An 18,007-nucleotide genomic window follows, 5' to 3' on the forward strand; every position below is an offset into this window, starting at 1 on the left:
CTGTTTATCTAACACATATTTTTCGCCCCTCTCCCAATCGCCCAAAGAGACTAAAAACAACCAACCTCAAAACTATGTGGTTTGAGTGAAAGGAAAAGGGGCTCGATCAGCAGGAAGTGAGGCTGGATCGATCATTATCCCATTCTAGTAGAGATTAAAGAATCTGGTAGCCTCTTGACAACTGCCTGAGAACCATCACCAGCTTGCAGAACAGTCTGACCCTGATCACACAGTGCTTAAGAGACCACCATCAAGAACACCTTGGGTATCATGACACTCACTGCACGGCCACCACCACGGCTGCCTAACACCACAAAACCATCCAAGACGGTGAGGATCATCATTACTTACTATAAGCCAACTCATCCCCAGCTCTCTTCCGGGACTGGTCACCTCTAGGGATAAGAAAAGAGGGAGTTAACAGAACTGACATCTTCACACACCAAATCAGGAGAAATGAACTGACATCATTGATAACAGAAGTACAGCAGATATTTCAATTCTAACAACCTACTTTAAAAGATGTTAAACTTTAACAGTAGCTGAGTCATTTATAACCTGAATATTCTTAGCTAAAAGGTGTTTTTTTTTAATACAGGAAGCTATGAAATGAGTTCAGACTAAAATTAAAATGTCTTTGAAGATAAACCTGGTTCTGCTATCAACATCACTAGTCACCTTTGTAATACTGAGGCAAATTTCAAATATGAAATGGAAAGGATAATTTAAAATCTTCCCTTAAAGGCCCTATAATGTCATCAAAAACTGCTTAAAGCTTTTGAAACATCTCAGTATCTTAATGCACATGAAGGCCCCCTTGCAGGTAGTAGAGCATGGACCTTCAGTTATATTAACCAGTTCATCTTCAAACACATATCGAAGAATTCTAGTTCCAGTTTAGCAATGATAAAACAGAGGTCTGAGTAGATCCTGTGCTACCAGTAAACCCTATTTTTGTGTCTCTGTTTCTGAGACAAATGACTAAAATGCTTAAATAATGAGTAATAACCACCAACTCATTAGCATTTTCTTAGCAGCATTTTGGCTCTGCCCAACACTCTGTGCTTGGTCACTTTTTCTTCTCCATTTACACTCTAATAGTCCAGGATGGTGATCACGCCAGGCCTGTGACTTGAAATACTAACTGTATGCCAGCTGCTCCCAGATTTATCTCCAGCTCTGATTTGTGCCCTAAACTTCAGACTTGTATGTCCAACTGCCTCATCACCATTGTGACTCGGATGATGTATACGCATCGCAGATTTACCACGGCCATAATGCAAGCTGACTCCACTCCATCCCACTCAATCTTCCTTAATAAACAGCACTGCCAACCACTCAATTACTTAGGCCAAAATCCTAGCTCATCCTTGATTCTTCTCTTTCCCTCACTCTGGAACATTCTGTCCCCACACATAATCCAACATCAACCATTCCTCATTAACTCCATGGCTATGGCTCCAATCCAAGCCACTATCACCTTTCCCCTTGCAAGAGTCTTATTACTAGTCCAGATGATCCAGAGCGATCTTATGTTAAAGCATAAATAAGATTATTTCACACCTCTGATGAAAGCCCATCAGTGGCTTTCCATTACAGTTTTTAAAAAATCAATTCAAATTTTTTTTCCCAGCCCTGTGAGAGATGGCTCCTCCCCAAGTCTCCAGCCACATTTTCTACCTCTGTTCACTGTTCCTTGGACATTTCAGCACTTTTGTACTTACTATTTTCTCGGCCAGCAACACTCTTCCCCCTAGTTAGTCACATGGCTATCTCATCATCATCAGTGTCCTAGCTGGAAGGTCTCCTCCTCAGAGAGCACTATATTACCAAATCAGCAGGAAGAGCCCCTCACACATATCCTGGTCACTCACTCTCTATTTCATACAGCTTTTTTTCTTCTAACACTTATTATTATTTGAAATAATCCATTTACGTGTTTGTTATTTATCTCCCAACATTAGAACATAAGCACCATAAAAACTTTGCTTATCTTGTAAACTCAGTACCTAGAACAGTGTCTAGCATATAGCACAAAGTATTTGATAGATTAACAAATCACTCAGTAATTCACAAATGGCCTCTACAGAGGGATTATTAAAATGCTAGTCCAAGTAATTATTTCATGCTTTTGAGTAATCTTCCAGATCACCAAAGTTTCCCACTTTCTTTCTCTGGTTATGCTCAAGACCAGGACAGAAACCTCTAGCTGGGATGGGTGAGGAGTCCTAATGACTGGCAGGAAGAGAAGACACAAAGTGGCCTCTGAGGGTTTTTCTCTATGCTGGGCATTTAGAGAAACACATGCACCACATTTAGGATGAACTAGCTTTAGGCAGCCTAAAAACATATAAACAGATCTGCCCTAATGCCACTTTCTAAACACCTCTGTTGGTAACACTATACCTAGCCAAAGCCAGCTAAGTGTCTTACATTGTTATTTACACTAGTATCACCAAAGTAGCATTCGCCACATATTCTGAAACAAGTTAATGCTGATCGAAAAGGACGATGTAGAATTTTATATCTGGAACCTCAACTTCTACAAACAACCATCATTACCACCCCAAAAGGTTAAAAAAAAATGAACATGCAAAAATAACAGGAGAAACACAAGGGAAAACAACAGGAGGCACAAAGAGACAATGTAAATGTGATGTATGTGAGAGGCTGCCACAAATCCTAAGGCGACAAGTCTGGAAAGCTATAACCTGCCCTTAAAACCAGGCTCCTGCTACTAAATGAAAGAGCCCCAATTCTACAGTGACCCTCTCAGCTAAAAGGCCAGCAATTACCCTAGAAGGTTCTATTCTGTTGTAGAAATACAGGTAACAATTTCATCAAGAACATTTTACTTGCCTTTAAAAGCTATTTGGTACATGCTTTGAAGAGGCCCATGGGCTGGTTTGCGTGAGGTTGCTCCATCTTGAGGCATGCATGGGAAAAGTTCCCAAATAAGCTTATCTTCTATAATGTCTATAATGTGATCCTTGACACCAACCTGTCCTCCCCCACAATTAATTCAATTATACAAATAGATAAAAAGAAAATAATGCTTAGCTTATATGTCAATGCTAGCTTTGAAATAAGTCCATATTGTGTTTCCATGCACCAAAAGATGTTTCACAGAAACTCCAGCTCAAATGAGAATCTGTCCACTAGCTGCAAAAGAGGATGTATTTTACAACATTCACACATTATTTAAAACGTTTTATTCTATACCATCCACATGAAAGCTGTGTGCTGCCTATTTAGGACTCCTTACATCATGTAAATAGAACATAGCCTTAAATGAAAAACTGGTTTGCAGAACTGAATAGGAATCCTGTGACTGGTCGGGTATAAACCATAAAATGAACATTCATATCAGAGTAAACAGTAACAATTCTTGTTAAGATAGCTTGTACTATTCTCAACTTTTTCTGTATCAGTGGACACCATTTTGTCCAAAACAATCACAGCCAAATAATGATCAAGGAAGCGATGAAGGCTGTCTGGCAGGGAAGAACATGGAAGGTCCATACACAAGAGCTGGAAGTACATGCAGATTTCCTCTCAGCTGCTAGATATATGGTGTGTGCACATCCTTTCTGGCAGGTCTGAGCCAGCTTAGCAGAGGTAGGATCTAGCCCCAAACAGCAGCTTAGGCAGGGCCTGCTCCATGTAAATCACCCAAAGGAATAATTTATGAGGCTGACTTTAATCCTTATAGTAAGGGTATAGTAAATTATTTTTTTAACTCTACAAATGACTCAATTCCATCTGTAGAATGAAACATTTTATCTTCTCTTACACTACTATCATTTAAATTTCAGGCAGAAGCTGTATGTAAGAATTCTGTTAACAGAAACAAAAATTCCAATTTACACCAAAAATCTAAGGCATTTCCCTAAATATGATCAACTTCACCTTGGCAGAACAGTGCCATGTCAATCCTCCATGTACACAGGCAACGTTACATAAGACTATTTAAGGAACCAGGTACTCATTCATCCCAAGCAAATTTTACATAAAAGCTATACACCATACACCACCCTATTCTTGTATTCCAATTCCAAAACTAGGATTAAGAAAATATCTCTGGATGAGTTTAAATAGTTCTACATGGGGTTCTGGAAGGTGACTTCAAGGTGTTCAGATAAATCCACAAAAGCTCTCTTCCTACACTGCTTCACAGAAAGACAAATTTTCAGAAGGCTATTTATTTTTAAAGAGTATCAATAAGCTCATCTATAAAATTAAAAGCATATATTCAAGTAAAATCTGGATAAAAGCATAAAAGACTTCAGAATTATGGTGAGCCTAGAAAAAAACATAAAAGGTATACTCAAATTATTTTGCATTTATTTAAAAATATTTAAGGAAAACTTTTCAAGTATAATTCAAAATACATAAGCCATAAAGGGAAAACCTGGTAAAATTACACAAAAACAAAAAAATTCTGCATGACTTAAAACAAAAAACCTCTGTACGTCAAGTCAAAAGGCAGACTGAGAAAATGAACCGTCTTATCTTGGGCAAAGAATCTGTTTCCTCACTCCAAGAAAATGAGCAAAGAACATAAACAGGCAGCTCACAGAAAAAGACACACAAACTTGAAAATATGCTCAGTTTCACTAATTAAGAGAAATTCAAATTAAACCAAATCTGAGTAATTATTTTTTACCTCCAAGAGTGGCAAAAATCCAAAAGTGTAACAACATACTCTGCAGGGCAGGCCATAATGAACAGACACTTTCAGGCTTTGCTGGTGGATGTGCAAAAGCAGCACAATCCCTATGGAGGGCATTCTGGCCATCAGTAATCAAAATTACAAATAATTGTAAGTCACTCTTGACCCAGCAATCTCCCTTATGGGAATCAACTCTCCAGATATACCTGCAACAGGTACAAAATTATGCATCTGCAAGGTTATTCACTGCAGCATTCTCTGTAAGAGCAGAAGACTGGAAATAATTCAAGTTGCCATCTATAGGGGATTGGTTAAGTAAGTTACAGTTTATCTACCCAATGCAATGTGTAAGAAAGGAATAAAAATAAGACATATGTGGCATTTGCTTGTATCTGTATATAAAAAAGGCACTGGAAGAAATCATAAGAAACTAATAAAAATAGTTACCAATGGGGTGGAAGTAGATAGGGAGATAGGTAGAAGCAAAACTTCTCAATGTATATTTTTTATATCATCCGATTTTTGAAGCATATTAACATATTAGCTGTTTATGAGTAAATAAAATTACTACAGCATTAAATAGTCTCATTTTGTGTATGAAAATAATACTGTTAGAAATATTACATAATGTCAGGAAACACTGACCACTGGACATCAAGGAAAAAACTTAGCTGTTTACAGTCCAGCATTTCCCATTGGCCTTTCCTTCCCTAACATGCCACAAGGAAGTCAGGTTTACCAAGCCTATGAACAGCTTCACTAAGCCTTCCCAGTGAGAGTTGCCAGTGAATGGGGTAAATGACCAGTGAACTGCTCAGTGCCCCACCCCACGAATGAATACAGATGCCACCAGGACAAAAAAGGGGAGTAAATGCCAACTTTCTTCCCTAAATGCCAGAGATTCAAAAAGATATGTAAAAATGCTAAGGAAAGAGTAAAGATTATAAAACTAAGGGTATCACTGTACCCTTTACCGATGTGGCAACAGAACAGGTGTTTTCCCACAGGGAATCACAAAATTTTTATGTAATTTATTTTAGTTGAAAATACTCATATTCCAAGATTTTCTGGGACATTGCCATGATACTAAATTGCAAATTTTAGGAAAATTAGCCAAGTGTATACATCAAAACAGAGGGAAGCAGATTTTCTGGCCATAAAGCGATACCCTACTTCTTAAGTTGTAGTAAACTAGAATTTAGGGCAATAACAAAAATAGAAAAAACAGAATCTACAGCCCCTTTACTAGTTTAGTCATAAAACTAGTCATTTGCTAGCTTAGTCATAAAAGTACATTACAGCTAATCATAAAGTTTCTACAATGTTTTTCCAAATGTTCAAAACTAACATGAAGGTATCAGAGTTGAAAGAGCACCCAGAGGCCGCTGGGCCTAACTGCTGACCTATGAAAAGCCCCTTCTTCGAAACCCATTTCTAGTGAAGAGCAGCTTCCATCACATCGAAGCCCAGCGTCATCACTCCCACAGACAGGGCGCTGACTGCCTCTCCCAGCACCCGGACGCTCAGACAGCTATTTCCCACTCTGAGAACTTCGGCGTCCCTCCCCTGACAGCCAAATGGGCCTAAAGAAATGGACATATTTTGTCATGGAAGGAAGAAAAACTTGCCTTGTGAAACCATTCTGTATAAGTTCTCTTTGAAGTTTCTGATCTTGAGCAGCATACTCAGAAAGTTCAGATTCCACCGCCGGAGGAAGAATATTTGGAATAAATTTAGAAAACAGAGTTGGAGCCATCTGAACCCACTCTGTGAGGGAAGAAAAGATTCATTAAGGAAAACATATAAACAAATTAAATTAAATGGAAAAGGGAAAGTTCTCTTTTGTTCAAAGAACAAGAATACATATTAAACCAAACTTAAAATGGGGAAAAAGTTAGTGCAATCCCATTCTAATAAAGAACATATAAAGAGGTTAAAATTTCCTTACTAAAAAGAATGTACAGTATAAAGCAGGTATTTTTACATTTTACTGATGTAACGAAACTTAATGAATATCTCTAGAGAATTCCTGAAAGAGCTTTATCAAACATTCTGGATATGGAGGAAATATGAATGAGATAACCAAAGATCTCTTGAGTTGCAGGGGACTTGGAGGGAAGGGACATGATGGAAATACTAGCCCATTTAAGTATTAATGAAAACAACACACAGGCCCAAGAATATAATAGTATAGGTAGTAGTAAGTAGGCATACACAAAAAAAGAAGTACTGCAAAAAGAGGGGGAAGGGAAACTGAACAAACATCTAGTAAATGGGCTGGAGGTAACTGGTAAGTACTTTTGAAATAAAAACCTAATTTGACCACTTTAAATTATACCAAATTAAATACACATAACAGTAGAAGAAAATGGTTATCACATTATCAAGAAATGATGAAAGATCAAGAGAATAATCTATAGAAAGATAAAACTCATCTATTAAAGCAAAAAAGGCAAAGAGAAGTCTAAGGAAAATATCTGCATCAGACATGACAAAGATGACTCAGTATCTTTATTATAAAGCACTTTACAAATGAGTAAAACCAGATAAATGCATGAAAAATAGGACTGAATAATTACAAGAAAAATGTAAACAAAATAATAGCCTTGTTAATATTCAAAAAAACTGAAGCTAAAATAACATGCTCTCTCCTTACTTGTTGGTGGCCCCAATTTAGCACTGTTACCCTTTTTGGATTCTTCAATCAAGCCCTACAAAATTTTCACTTTTGGGAAACATCTTGGCAGTATATATCAAAATCCATAAAATATCATTGCTCTACTTAATCTACTGAGCTCACTTTAAAAACTGTAATCTGGGTAAATAATTCTAACTCTGAAAAAAACATGTTTAGTGCTGTGCAATGCTGGATCATGGGAAGTAAAAAGCCGTCCAACAGCTAAGTTAGATATGGCCAAAACACAAAGCATGGCAAAGACAAGACACCAGGGCCAATCCACGTACCCCTTATACAAACTCATGGCAGAATGTTCTTAAAAATGTCCCTCCTTTCTACTCGACTCAAATATGGCTTTAGTCTCAATACAGTGCTCTGGGGAACCACAACCCATGAGTCAGAGCTGGCAGGAGTCAAACCGATCTGCCATACTGTAGACCTCCAGGCAATCATTAATGTTGAAGAAATGAAGAAAGCATGTATTCTAAATGAAGAAAGGCAGGATGGGACAGCTGGAACTGTTCTAAACTTTATTTTCTGAAGACTGAATGGAAATATACCAAAAATGATATAGGCATCAGAATCCCCAAAGATTAGGGCCCAGTAATCTATAGTTTAAAAAACTTCCTAGATTATACAAAGATCAGTACTTGAGAACCACTGCATGAGAAAATTTTACATTTAAAATTCAACTTTTAAAATATTTTAACAATCTGTCAGGTCAATAAAACTGCTTTAATAAACCAGAAACATAATGGGTACTAGCAAGCCATGTAGATGTCAAAATGTTTAATAGTATTTCAGAAAATGCCCAGGGCAGCAAAAGGTTAGTCTGTGATAAAATTCACCTTTTGAAAAGGACAATTCTCAAATACAGAATTCTCCTCACAAGTAGTATGAATCCTATTACAAGAACTCACACCTGGATAAAATAGCATTGAGATAAACATGTACCTATAAGTTTTTCCACTCTTAATGATTAGCTTTATTTGCAATTTCATTACTCATGATAAAAGCCAAAGCTGATAAAGCTGCCTACTTGGGAAGCAAAATTTAAAATTCATCATAACTACACTTGGATACCTTCAAAAATAAAAAGCCAAAAAATCATTCATAACCTAGCACTACAAGAAAAATTCATGAGCCATTTTTATCACATTTAATAAAGTGAAATTCAAATTTCAGAGAAACTAAAGAAAGAAAAACATGGGCTTAGTGGATATACACAATATTTTTGCTACTTTATGCAAGTAATTGTTTATGTGAATAATTTGTTTAAAAATTATGAAGAATAGAGCAAGACCAGATCCAAATTTAAGTAACATTCACCTGGAGCCCTCTAGCAGTCACTCATCATTTAAAGCAGCGTGGAATAAAAGGGATTTCTGACATCACAGTCCACTCTTGTACCACAGTTTTCATTTGGTCTCCATTGTAGCAAGCTAACTTCCAATACAGCTTTTAAATTAATTAGGCAAGCCATCAATTAATTAAAATAACTACTGACCCTCCTGTGTGGTAACCTCCAATGAGTTCTACACAAGGGTATAAAGGGCATATAAAAGTGTAGGCAAAGGGTCTGTTTGTATTTATACAGAGGATCAAAGCCCAATGTGGCTACCCAGAAAATGAACTAAGATACAATATGAAGAAAAACTTCCAACATCAGCACTCTCTGGAAGAGTCATACCAGCAGATGATCATCAAAACACCTCAACAAAGCTCCAGGCGATGCTGCAGTTGTAGCTGCATTCATCCCACCGGTTCCTGGACTTTCCGTTGGAATGAAGAAGGAGATATCTAAGCTGGCCTTTGCATACAGTAAAACAACAAATTTGACTGGATCTGTACTGTTGGAACTCAACCAAGAATTAGGAGAAGTGCAAATTGTAGTGCTCCAAAATCTTACAACTACAGACTATTTACTGTTAAAAGAACATAAGGGATGTGAACAGTCCCCAGGAATGGGTTGTTTTAATTTGTCTGATTTCTCTCAGACTGTTCAAGTTCAGTTGGACAATATCCACCATATCATAGATAAGTTTTCACAAATGCCTAAGGTGCCTAACTGGTTTTCTTGGTTTCACTGGAGATGGCTGGTAATTACAGGTATGCTTTGGTTATGTAACTATACTCCTATAATGTTAATGTGTGTGCGCAATTTAAGTAGTAGCTTAAAACCTATACATGCTGAAGTTACTCTACAAGAAGATAGGTCAAAGAAATAATCAATCTTCCCATGTTTTCTTCCGCCTGCTACTTCTATAGCTTTTCTTCTTCCTTCCTAATTACAACCCTTAAATAGAATTCGTGCCTCATATCAAATTTACCGAGTATCATAATTCTTCCAAGTGGTAAAGACACCTCAAGACAAATGCTGGGCATAGAAGCTACAGGGCATAAATATGCAAAGAAATAAAAAGCGAACCATTTCAAACAATAAGGCTTCTCTCTCACTTACCAACTTTACATTTCCCTGTATGGCCCCAGAAGACGACTGGTTAGCCAGAGACGGATAAGATTCCTCAAGGGAGGAACAACCTAAGACAGGCACAGTCGCAGGGGGGTCATCAGGTGAGAAATTGGGGATCAACAGAGGTGAGGCTTAGAACCTCACCCCCCCGTTCTGAGAGAAATCTTCTGCATCCGTGGATGTTTTATTGCCCTTGTCTAGCTTGGATTAACACATAGTCTACAGGCACACACCTGATCATCTACATTTGCTCTCTTACAACACTAAACTATGTTTTCTACCTTTATCTTGTATCTACCTACCACTTCAGCATTTTATTAAAAATAATTATAATAATAAAGAGAGAAATGTGGTATCCACATATAAATCAAGTATAAAAACCAAATGAGTATTCATATTTGAACTGACTGTTTAGAGTTCATAATGCATGAGCAAAACCGAAAGTTTCTGTGATGACTGCCCTTGTAATGTTCACTATGTAACTTATTCATTATGTAAGAATTTGTTCTCCATGTAAGAACTTGTTTGTTATGCCTCAGAAGATTGGAGACTGACGAAAATTAGGCTTGGGGTGGATTAATGATTGTGCATTGAGCACTGACTCCCCTATACAGAATTTTATTGTCGTTAACAACCATTTGATCAATAAATATGAGAGATGCCCTCACAAAAAAAAAAAAAAAAAAAAAAATAACTACTGACCCAACTGGGTAGTAATAAGAACAGGTAATATTAACATGCTATTGTATTATCAGGTACTGTGTTAAGCATTTTAGATCGTCTTTTATTTCATTGAATCCTCAAATGACAAAAGAATTTCACAAAAAGGTAACCACTGTCAAAAAAGCGCCCCGTGTTTCTATACTGTAGAACAATGTTCAACCCTGAGAATTTCTGCAATCCCTTTCCCATGGACATTTTTAATTGAATAGACGATGTATGACAAGTTTGAGGCTCTGGCTTACAAACAGGAAAATATCTACAAAAGCATCTTGAGATTCCTTCAAATTCAAAATGCTTTTATTCTAAGATGGATACACTAAGATAATTTATAAACCATGGCTTTGGATATAGTGATCTTTGACTTTTGGTTCTGCTATTCTATCTCTAGCTCTTCTTATAATATACTTACGAAGTGACTGTAACTTTACCAATAATTCTAGATTCCTTGCAAGTTACATAACAGGCCTAAGAAGACGGAGCTCTGAATGTGTCTGTCTGCATGTGTTTGCAGTATGGGGTAGAAGTGAGGGAGAAACTCCTTAACAAAGAAGAGAGAATTAATGCCAAACGTGATTCTACTTTATCTAAAGTATCACCTACAAATTCTCTCTTATATTTCCCCAACTAGTTGGTTTACACTAATATAGAAAGAATTCCAACTGAGTCCTGAGTTTACATTTCACAATGATGAATACTCACTTTTTTTGCTCTAACAAATCCAAATACCATGAGGCCTCAGAAAACACACAGAGAAACACTGTCCTTTCAGCTAATGCTGAAACTTCCATAACAAACAAGTCCAGCCACAAAAGAAATGATGAATATTTACCTGGTCTGAGAGTGTACAGGCCTTTCACAATATTTGCCATAGTTGAAGGTGTGACCTGAAATGGTGTTGACTGGGCTTCTAAAAGTAAAGCTGAAATAAGAAGAAAAAAACGGGTTATAAAAATGATGTAACACTAACTGTCAAGGTTTCTCTATTACAATTTCTCCCAAAGATAAAGGGTAAACAAATGAAACACAGCCCAAGAGGACAAGCCAAGAGTTTATACACTAAAGATTTTTTAAAAATCAAATATGGTAGAGCAAGTAAATATGCACAGGTCTGTTGACACACTAACGGAAATGATTCAATGTGTGGAGGTTCTAAAAGTAAGTAAAAGCTTTCTAAAAGCAACAGTATTGTTCATGATAGTGAGATGATAGGGCTTCCCATTAAGTTCATGATTCAAAAGATTACATTTGGAGAATAAAATGTTCTCCAACTCCCTCAAACATTTCTCTCGCCCAAATTACAATACTTGAGGCTCTTGGAATTTTTCTGAAAGACATGTTAATTTTAGTAACTGTGATCAGAGTCAGAAACTCATTTTTCCAAAAGCTTCAGCTGCACGTCCTTTTTCCTTACTACATACAGGTAAAGAAAGGCAAGAGATCGCACAGGCTCATTCTTCTCGCTTTCATGACTCTGGTAACCATGTGACCTGACTGAATATGAAAACATAGTCCATTTTCTTTTCAGTTACCTATTGCCAACAAAAATTTTATGGAAGTATTTTTAAATGGATAGGAATAATTCCTCTAAATAACATCATTAGTAGATACAAACGACCTCCATTATTCACTGGACAGAACAGATACTACTGACACAAAACAGTTCATTTTTAACTTATTTCTCAGACATACAATTTACTAACCAAAAAAACCCCTGAAACGACATAATTTTACTCTAAACCAAGCTTGTAAAATTGCATAAGCTGTTTTCTTCTGTCCACGCCCCTTTAAAGGTGGAAATGCAGTCTTATTGGCCAATAATGTTCAAAGTTAATTGAAGACTTAAGAAAAAAAATTTCATTTTTCACCAACTTTATGTCTTTATGTGGCAAAGCCTTTACACGGAGACCCTTCACCAGGGCTAGCCTTATAAAATATCTATGAAAGGCTGCACGGAATAGAAGAGAGATTTCTCTCACCATACCTGGACTACTATATATTCTCTTTGCATATGCCCAATATAAATTGATTTCCAAATTTATGACAAATATAAAAACATATTTACATAGTAAATAAGCTTTTCTACCAAATGGTAGCATTTCTCTGAAGAATTTTAACTTTAAAGACTCCAAAATGCTATGCTCTATTTTACAGTGAAAGCAAAAACAATGTCAACATTAGGGATAGTACTTCAGTGGTTATAGTTAATAACTGGATATCTCATGAGATAATGTTTGTAAACATCTGTCCAGCCTTTTCAAAAAGAGGTCATACTCTCAAGATTCTAGGTCTCTATTCTATCCTGGAATCCCTTAGGTGCATCATAATGAAACATGTTATCTTCATCCACAATACTACTTGAAAACCCTGCCTTTCTAAAATGAACTGGCCTAATGTTCAGCAATTTCTTCTCTGAATTCAAACTAAAAAATGAAAGAGTTTACAGTAAAGCTTAGAACAATTTTTTTTAGTGTAGATTCTGGTAAATGTTTATTGTTATAGAAACTTATAAGGAGAGCAAAAAATACATAATGCAAATCTAAATATATACCAAATTCTAAAAAATGACTTAGATGATATATTGCATAAAATACGAGCTTTTAAAGGACGCTGAAACATTAGGTTGTAGGGACTTTCTAAACCTCATTTAGAGAGGTATACTCTTTTAGGAAAGATAGGACATGATTCCACCTACGGTGAAAGGCAGGAGGCCCAGGAATACAGGGAGAGAAAAAACTAACTGAATTTGGCACTTTGATCAGCTTAGTTACTAATCTGCAGAGCCACATTAAACATTTTACAAATCCCAGTTCACAGAGGACAAAATACAGGAGCAGAGGCAACAAAGTTTGCATAAGGTATAGTTAATAAATGACAAAACCAGTACAGAGAAGGGTTTTTGCACTAAAAAGTAAAAATAAGGAAAGATTATCTGCTACCATTCAAAGATGTAACACTATATTTCTACTAGAATTACTGGTAACAAAAGTAAGGGTGAACCCCTTAATATTTCCCCCACTGTCAGGACAAAAAGGCAGGGATGGGCTCCAAGTATCAGGCCAGGTATGAAGGCACCGTCCAATGACCTGACTAAGCTGCTCCCAGCTCCTTGGGGCTCTTTCAAGTCCCATTTTCAATTCCTCAGAGTCTCTCTCCATAGAACTGGACTTCAACACTTCTTGCTATATGACTGAGAAGATGTCAACATGGAGGCTTATACACCAGTGCTCTCGAATTAAAAAAAAAAATCATTGCTAATGCTCTCTCATTTCTGTAAGTTGAATTACTTACGCATCAGGCTGTAAATGTGCTTTTCTGCAACATGTTCCGTAAACAGCTTTATAAGGTCATCTTTTAAGTCTCTGTTAAGCTTGGTTTCGATGTAAAACTTATTCTGAAAAATAAATTATTTTTCAGTGCATCAATTAGGGGGAAATGATTAAGTTAATGAACCTGAAGCACTAAAAAATAAACTTTTTAAGGAAACAATTCTTAAAGTCCTCAGTTAAAACAACAACACAACCACACAACCAAAGCCCTGCTACCATTCATTTTATGTCTTCCTGACATGAGGCTTAACCATTCGATTTCTGTCTTTCTGACATGAGGTTTATACTTAATTATGAAATGCTATGAACCATACACCTCCAAAAGAATGAGGAAGATACACAACATTAACTAGACAGGACTGTATGGACATAACGGCCCTGCGTGACAGGCACTTAATGTGCCTTTCAAAAATACATCATCATCGTAAAGGCAACACCAGGTACCCCACTTATCAATGATCTGGGCTGAAAGCAGGCAGCAGACACGCAGTGGTTAACTCCCCTATATACATACCACTTCAGTGATTAGTCTAAGTCATTCAGCTTAAGTCATCCCATAGGAACAGCCTTTGGTTCAAAGGCAGACATGTAGACGGCTGAGAGAAACCTCGGCCTAAGTGAAAAATATCTTAGAGTCACCTTATAACCCTGAGAACAAGATGAAACAGCTGTTGGGCACAGCAGAGACAAAAAAGGAACCTGAGTCTTTGGTAACGCTGTTGAACCACAGATTCCACCAACTCCGGAGACTGCCTTACTTCTGGGGTTTTATTACAAGAGGTAACTTTTCCTTATTTACTTAAATCACTTTTGAATTAGGTTTTCTGTTTCTTGCAGCCAAAACTATCCCGATTAGAATGACTGGCAAGTCAAAAAAGATGGAATTTTTTCATGTTTAAGTGTTAATTCAGTGTATAGGAGTGGAAAATACAAAGAGGAATGTTAAAAAGTTGTCCACTGATTCTCTCAATTCTTAACACAAATTTTTTCCTCTTCAAAAAATTATAAAAGTAATATGCACATACAAAATGAAACTATGCAAAAGGGTATGCATTAAGAACAGCACAGCAGGCCTCTGCCCCATTCTCCAAGGTCCTGTTCTACCAGGGGAAAACGTTTATATATTCTTTCTAAAACGCTGCTTGCATGTATGTGGATATGCACTTTTCTCCCCTCTAATAAAGAAAAACACTTGCTAATATAGAAATATTATACACTGAGTTGCATCTTGCTTTTCTCACCTAATGTGTTATCAGGAAGATTTCTCTCTAAAATAACAGACATGTCATTTTTAACTGCATATTTTTCTACTGTAAGCATCTTCCACAAATTTTTTAAGTAACAATTCCTTAATGGTAATATAGATTTCTCCCATTGTTCTGTTTTTTCAGCAGAGTATATCTTATGGAGAACGATCATTTTAAAGATTGGTATTCCCACATAGAGCACTCTCTACGTTACAGAATGCAGGATCAACCACAACTGCCATTCCCTAATCTAATAAACAAAGAGGGGACTGGAAAAATGGTTTCTAAGGGCCCCTCCCTTCCACAGGAACACTAAGATTCTACAGCATGTATTTTGAAGAGGGAGAGGGTTAATCAACCCATTATTTAGTCAACACTATAAATGATACTCATGGCATAATTCTCCAAATGAAAGAGATCATCAGAATGGAATTTATTATTCTACTTTTTTATGGTCAAATGACTTGACACTTATCATATATCATGTTTTTTAGATACATGTCTTAACTCTCTATTTTCTGAGGACAAGAAATCTCTCTTATATATCTTTGTTTTCCAAGCATAGTATCTTCCATATGGCAGAAATAAAATAAATATTAACTGGGTGACTGCTGATTATTAATGCCTAATTATCTATTCAGCAATGTTATTTATGGAATTTTTAAACTGTACAAGGGTAAATAATTCTTCTGTGTCAACATTATCAAACATTACTGAGATTAATTTCCATTCTAAAGTAAAACATACTTAACTCTCTCCATCTGTCTGCGCTTAGACCAATAAACCAAGGTATTTGGAAAGGGGGAAATCAGCTCTAACTTACCATATATATGAAAAGAGGCACAATGCTCTGCAATGCTCCCATATATTGTCCAAGAGCTATATTAAATCTTTCAATATAGAGATCTGGGGGGCTGGCCTGTAAGAAAGAACATCAATGTGATCATTCTGGGAAATCAGGTATAAAGACTTTCTACAACAATCTAAAACACAAAGAAACTTAGAAGTCTGAGTCAAAATTCGTATTGAAATTCATCATTAAGAAAAGGAAGAGGCTTACATCCTAAAGTGAAGACTTCTATCTTTGTTCCAAAATCTGCTATGCAAACCTGAGGTTTGGTTTAGCTGTCTTTAAATATGTGTTAACCTTACCATGTTAGTTTGTAAGGCTCACTCTGTTGTAAAAAGGGTGCATTCACAATTAAGACAAATGATACGATTTTAAAATTATCACTGAACTACGTAGACATTTCCTATAGGAACCAAACTATATTTGGGCCTGGAATAGGGAGAAAAGAAGAAATGGCACAGACTTAATACACTATTAGAATTGCTGTTGAATTTTTATAATTACCTTAGATACAGTAATATTCTCAGTTCTGTACTAACTTGATTATAAACCTTTTGCAACTAACCATCATAAATATTATAGGCTAAAAAAGCAGGAGTTAAATAGTCCATATACATCTGCAGCTCTGGAAAGCAGTAAAATTAATACATTACATGCCTGGCATTTAACTCATAATATTTAACTCATATTACCAAGTCATAAAGCCATCAAAAGAGAACACTTCCAATTTCACTGCATGTTGTACACTGAATGTATGTTCTCCCCCTGCCCCCACCCCAATTCCTATGCGGAAGCACTAACCCGTGCAGCTGGTTAGTGGAGTTATTTGGAGTAAAGTAGTAGTTAAGGCTAAATGAGGTCATATGAGTAGAGCCTTGATCCTGTAAGATTAGCGTCCTTATCAGAGAAGATACCAAGAGCTTGTTCTCTAGCCCCCTCTCTATATGCCTCCTTCCCCTGAGCCCCAGAGCTCTTATCTGGAACCAAATCAGCTGCCACATTAATCCTGGACTTCCCAGAATTGTGAGAAGTAAATTTCTGTTGTTTAAACCACCCAGTCTGTGGTATTCTGGTACAGCAACCCAACCTAAGACATGGTGTTTTACAAAAGTGTAGCCATGTACTATTTCATTTTATTCTTTAAAGCTGAATTAATTAGGTACCATTTTAATATTGAAGAAACACACACACAGATGGGCAAGTAATTTGCTAGAATTAGTGTTAGGAGATGACAGATTCAGATCTTCCAGCCAAGAATTCATTCCTGGGCCAGGATGCTGGGGGTATGGGTATGACATACAACATCACACAAGTACAACTGACTCCACATGAAGTCTAACTTGAGGCAGTCTGAAAACTTAATCACTGTATCTTATACAGAATGTCCTTTTTGCAAACAAGGGCACAAGGAAATACCACAATGAAAGATTCCTAAATATTACATTTAAACAATGAAATTCTAAAACCATTTCAGTGAAACTGTCATAAATGTGCAAATTGCAAAATTAACTATTTCAAAATAAGATGTAATTCACAATTTTTTTTCAGCTCTACGTAGAAGTTTAGGATATGCATAGTGAACTGTCCTTAGTTCTGATTCATCTTCTATTACTGAGTATATACAGGTTTGGCACATACTAGGTGCTTTTTTTATACTTATTTTTCTTAATTCTAACTACCTACAAAATGAGTATTATTTCCATTTTACATGTGAGACAACTGGGGCTCAGAAATATTTAGTCCCTTGACTACAACAGCTGACAAGCCCAAGAACTAAGGCTCAAACCTTGGTCAGTCTGAGTCTTCCCATCTATTTATTTACTGTACTTTTCTAGAACCCTGAAACCTTTGGAAAAATGTTCAAACTTCCAGTTAAGGGCATACTGCTGACCTCTGCTTTCACATCCTGCCGCATCTCACATGCAGCTCAGCCCAGCCCAGCACTCACATGGAACTACTAACAGTTCCCAAACAATATCAGTGTGCTGTTAGACCTCCTTAACTGTTATTTTCTACTTGAATGCCTTTGTTTCCACCCC

General features: G+C 36.6%; 1 protein-coding gene across 2 annotated transcripts in view; it reads right to left on the minus strand.

Annotated features, from left to right (window-relative positions):
- Positions 1-18,007, minus strand: part of CACUL1 (CDK2 associated cullin domain 1) — a 65,668-nt gene that overhangs the window by 8,247 nt on the left and 39,414 nt on the right. For both annotated transcript variants that reach the window (XM_036899104.2, XM_036899105.2), the window contains exons 4-8: positions 15,942-16,037; positions 13,834-13,936; positions 11,375-11,464; positions 6,301-6,439; positions 352-395 (exon numbers count right to left, since the gene is read on the minus strand). In XM_036899104.2, coding sequence (XP_036754999.2) covers positions 352-395; positions 6,301-6,439; positions 11,375-11,464; positions 13,834-13,936; positions 15,942-16,037 — 472 coding nt within the window. The remainder of the gene's footprint in view (positions 1-351; positions 396-6,300; positions 6,440-11,374; positions 11,465-13,833; positions 13,937-15,941; positions 16,038-18,007) is intronic.

Source organism: Manis pentadactyla, chromosome 8 (assembly GCF_030020395.1).
Source record: "Manis pentadactyla isolate mManPen7 chromosome 8, mManPen7.hap1, whole genome shotgun sequence".
NCBI lineage: Eukaryota > Metazoa > Chordata > Mammalia > Pholidota > Manidae > Manis > Manis pentadactyla.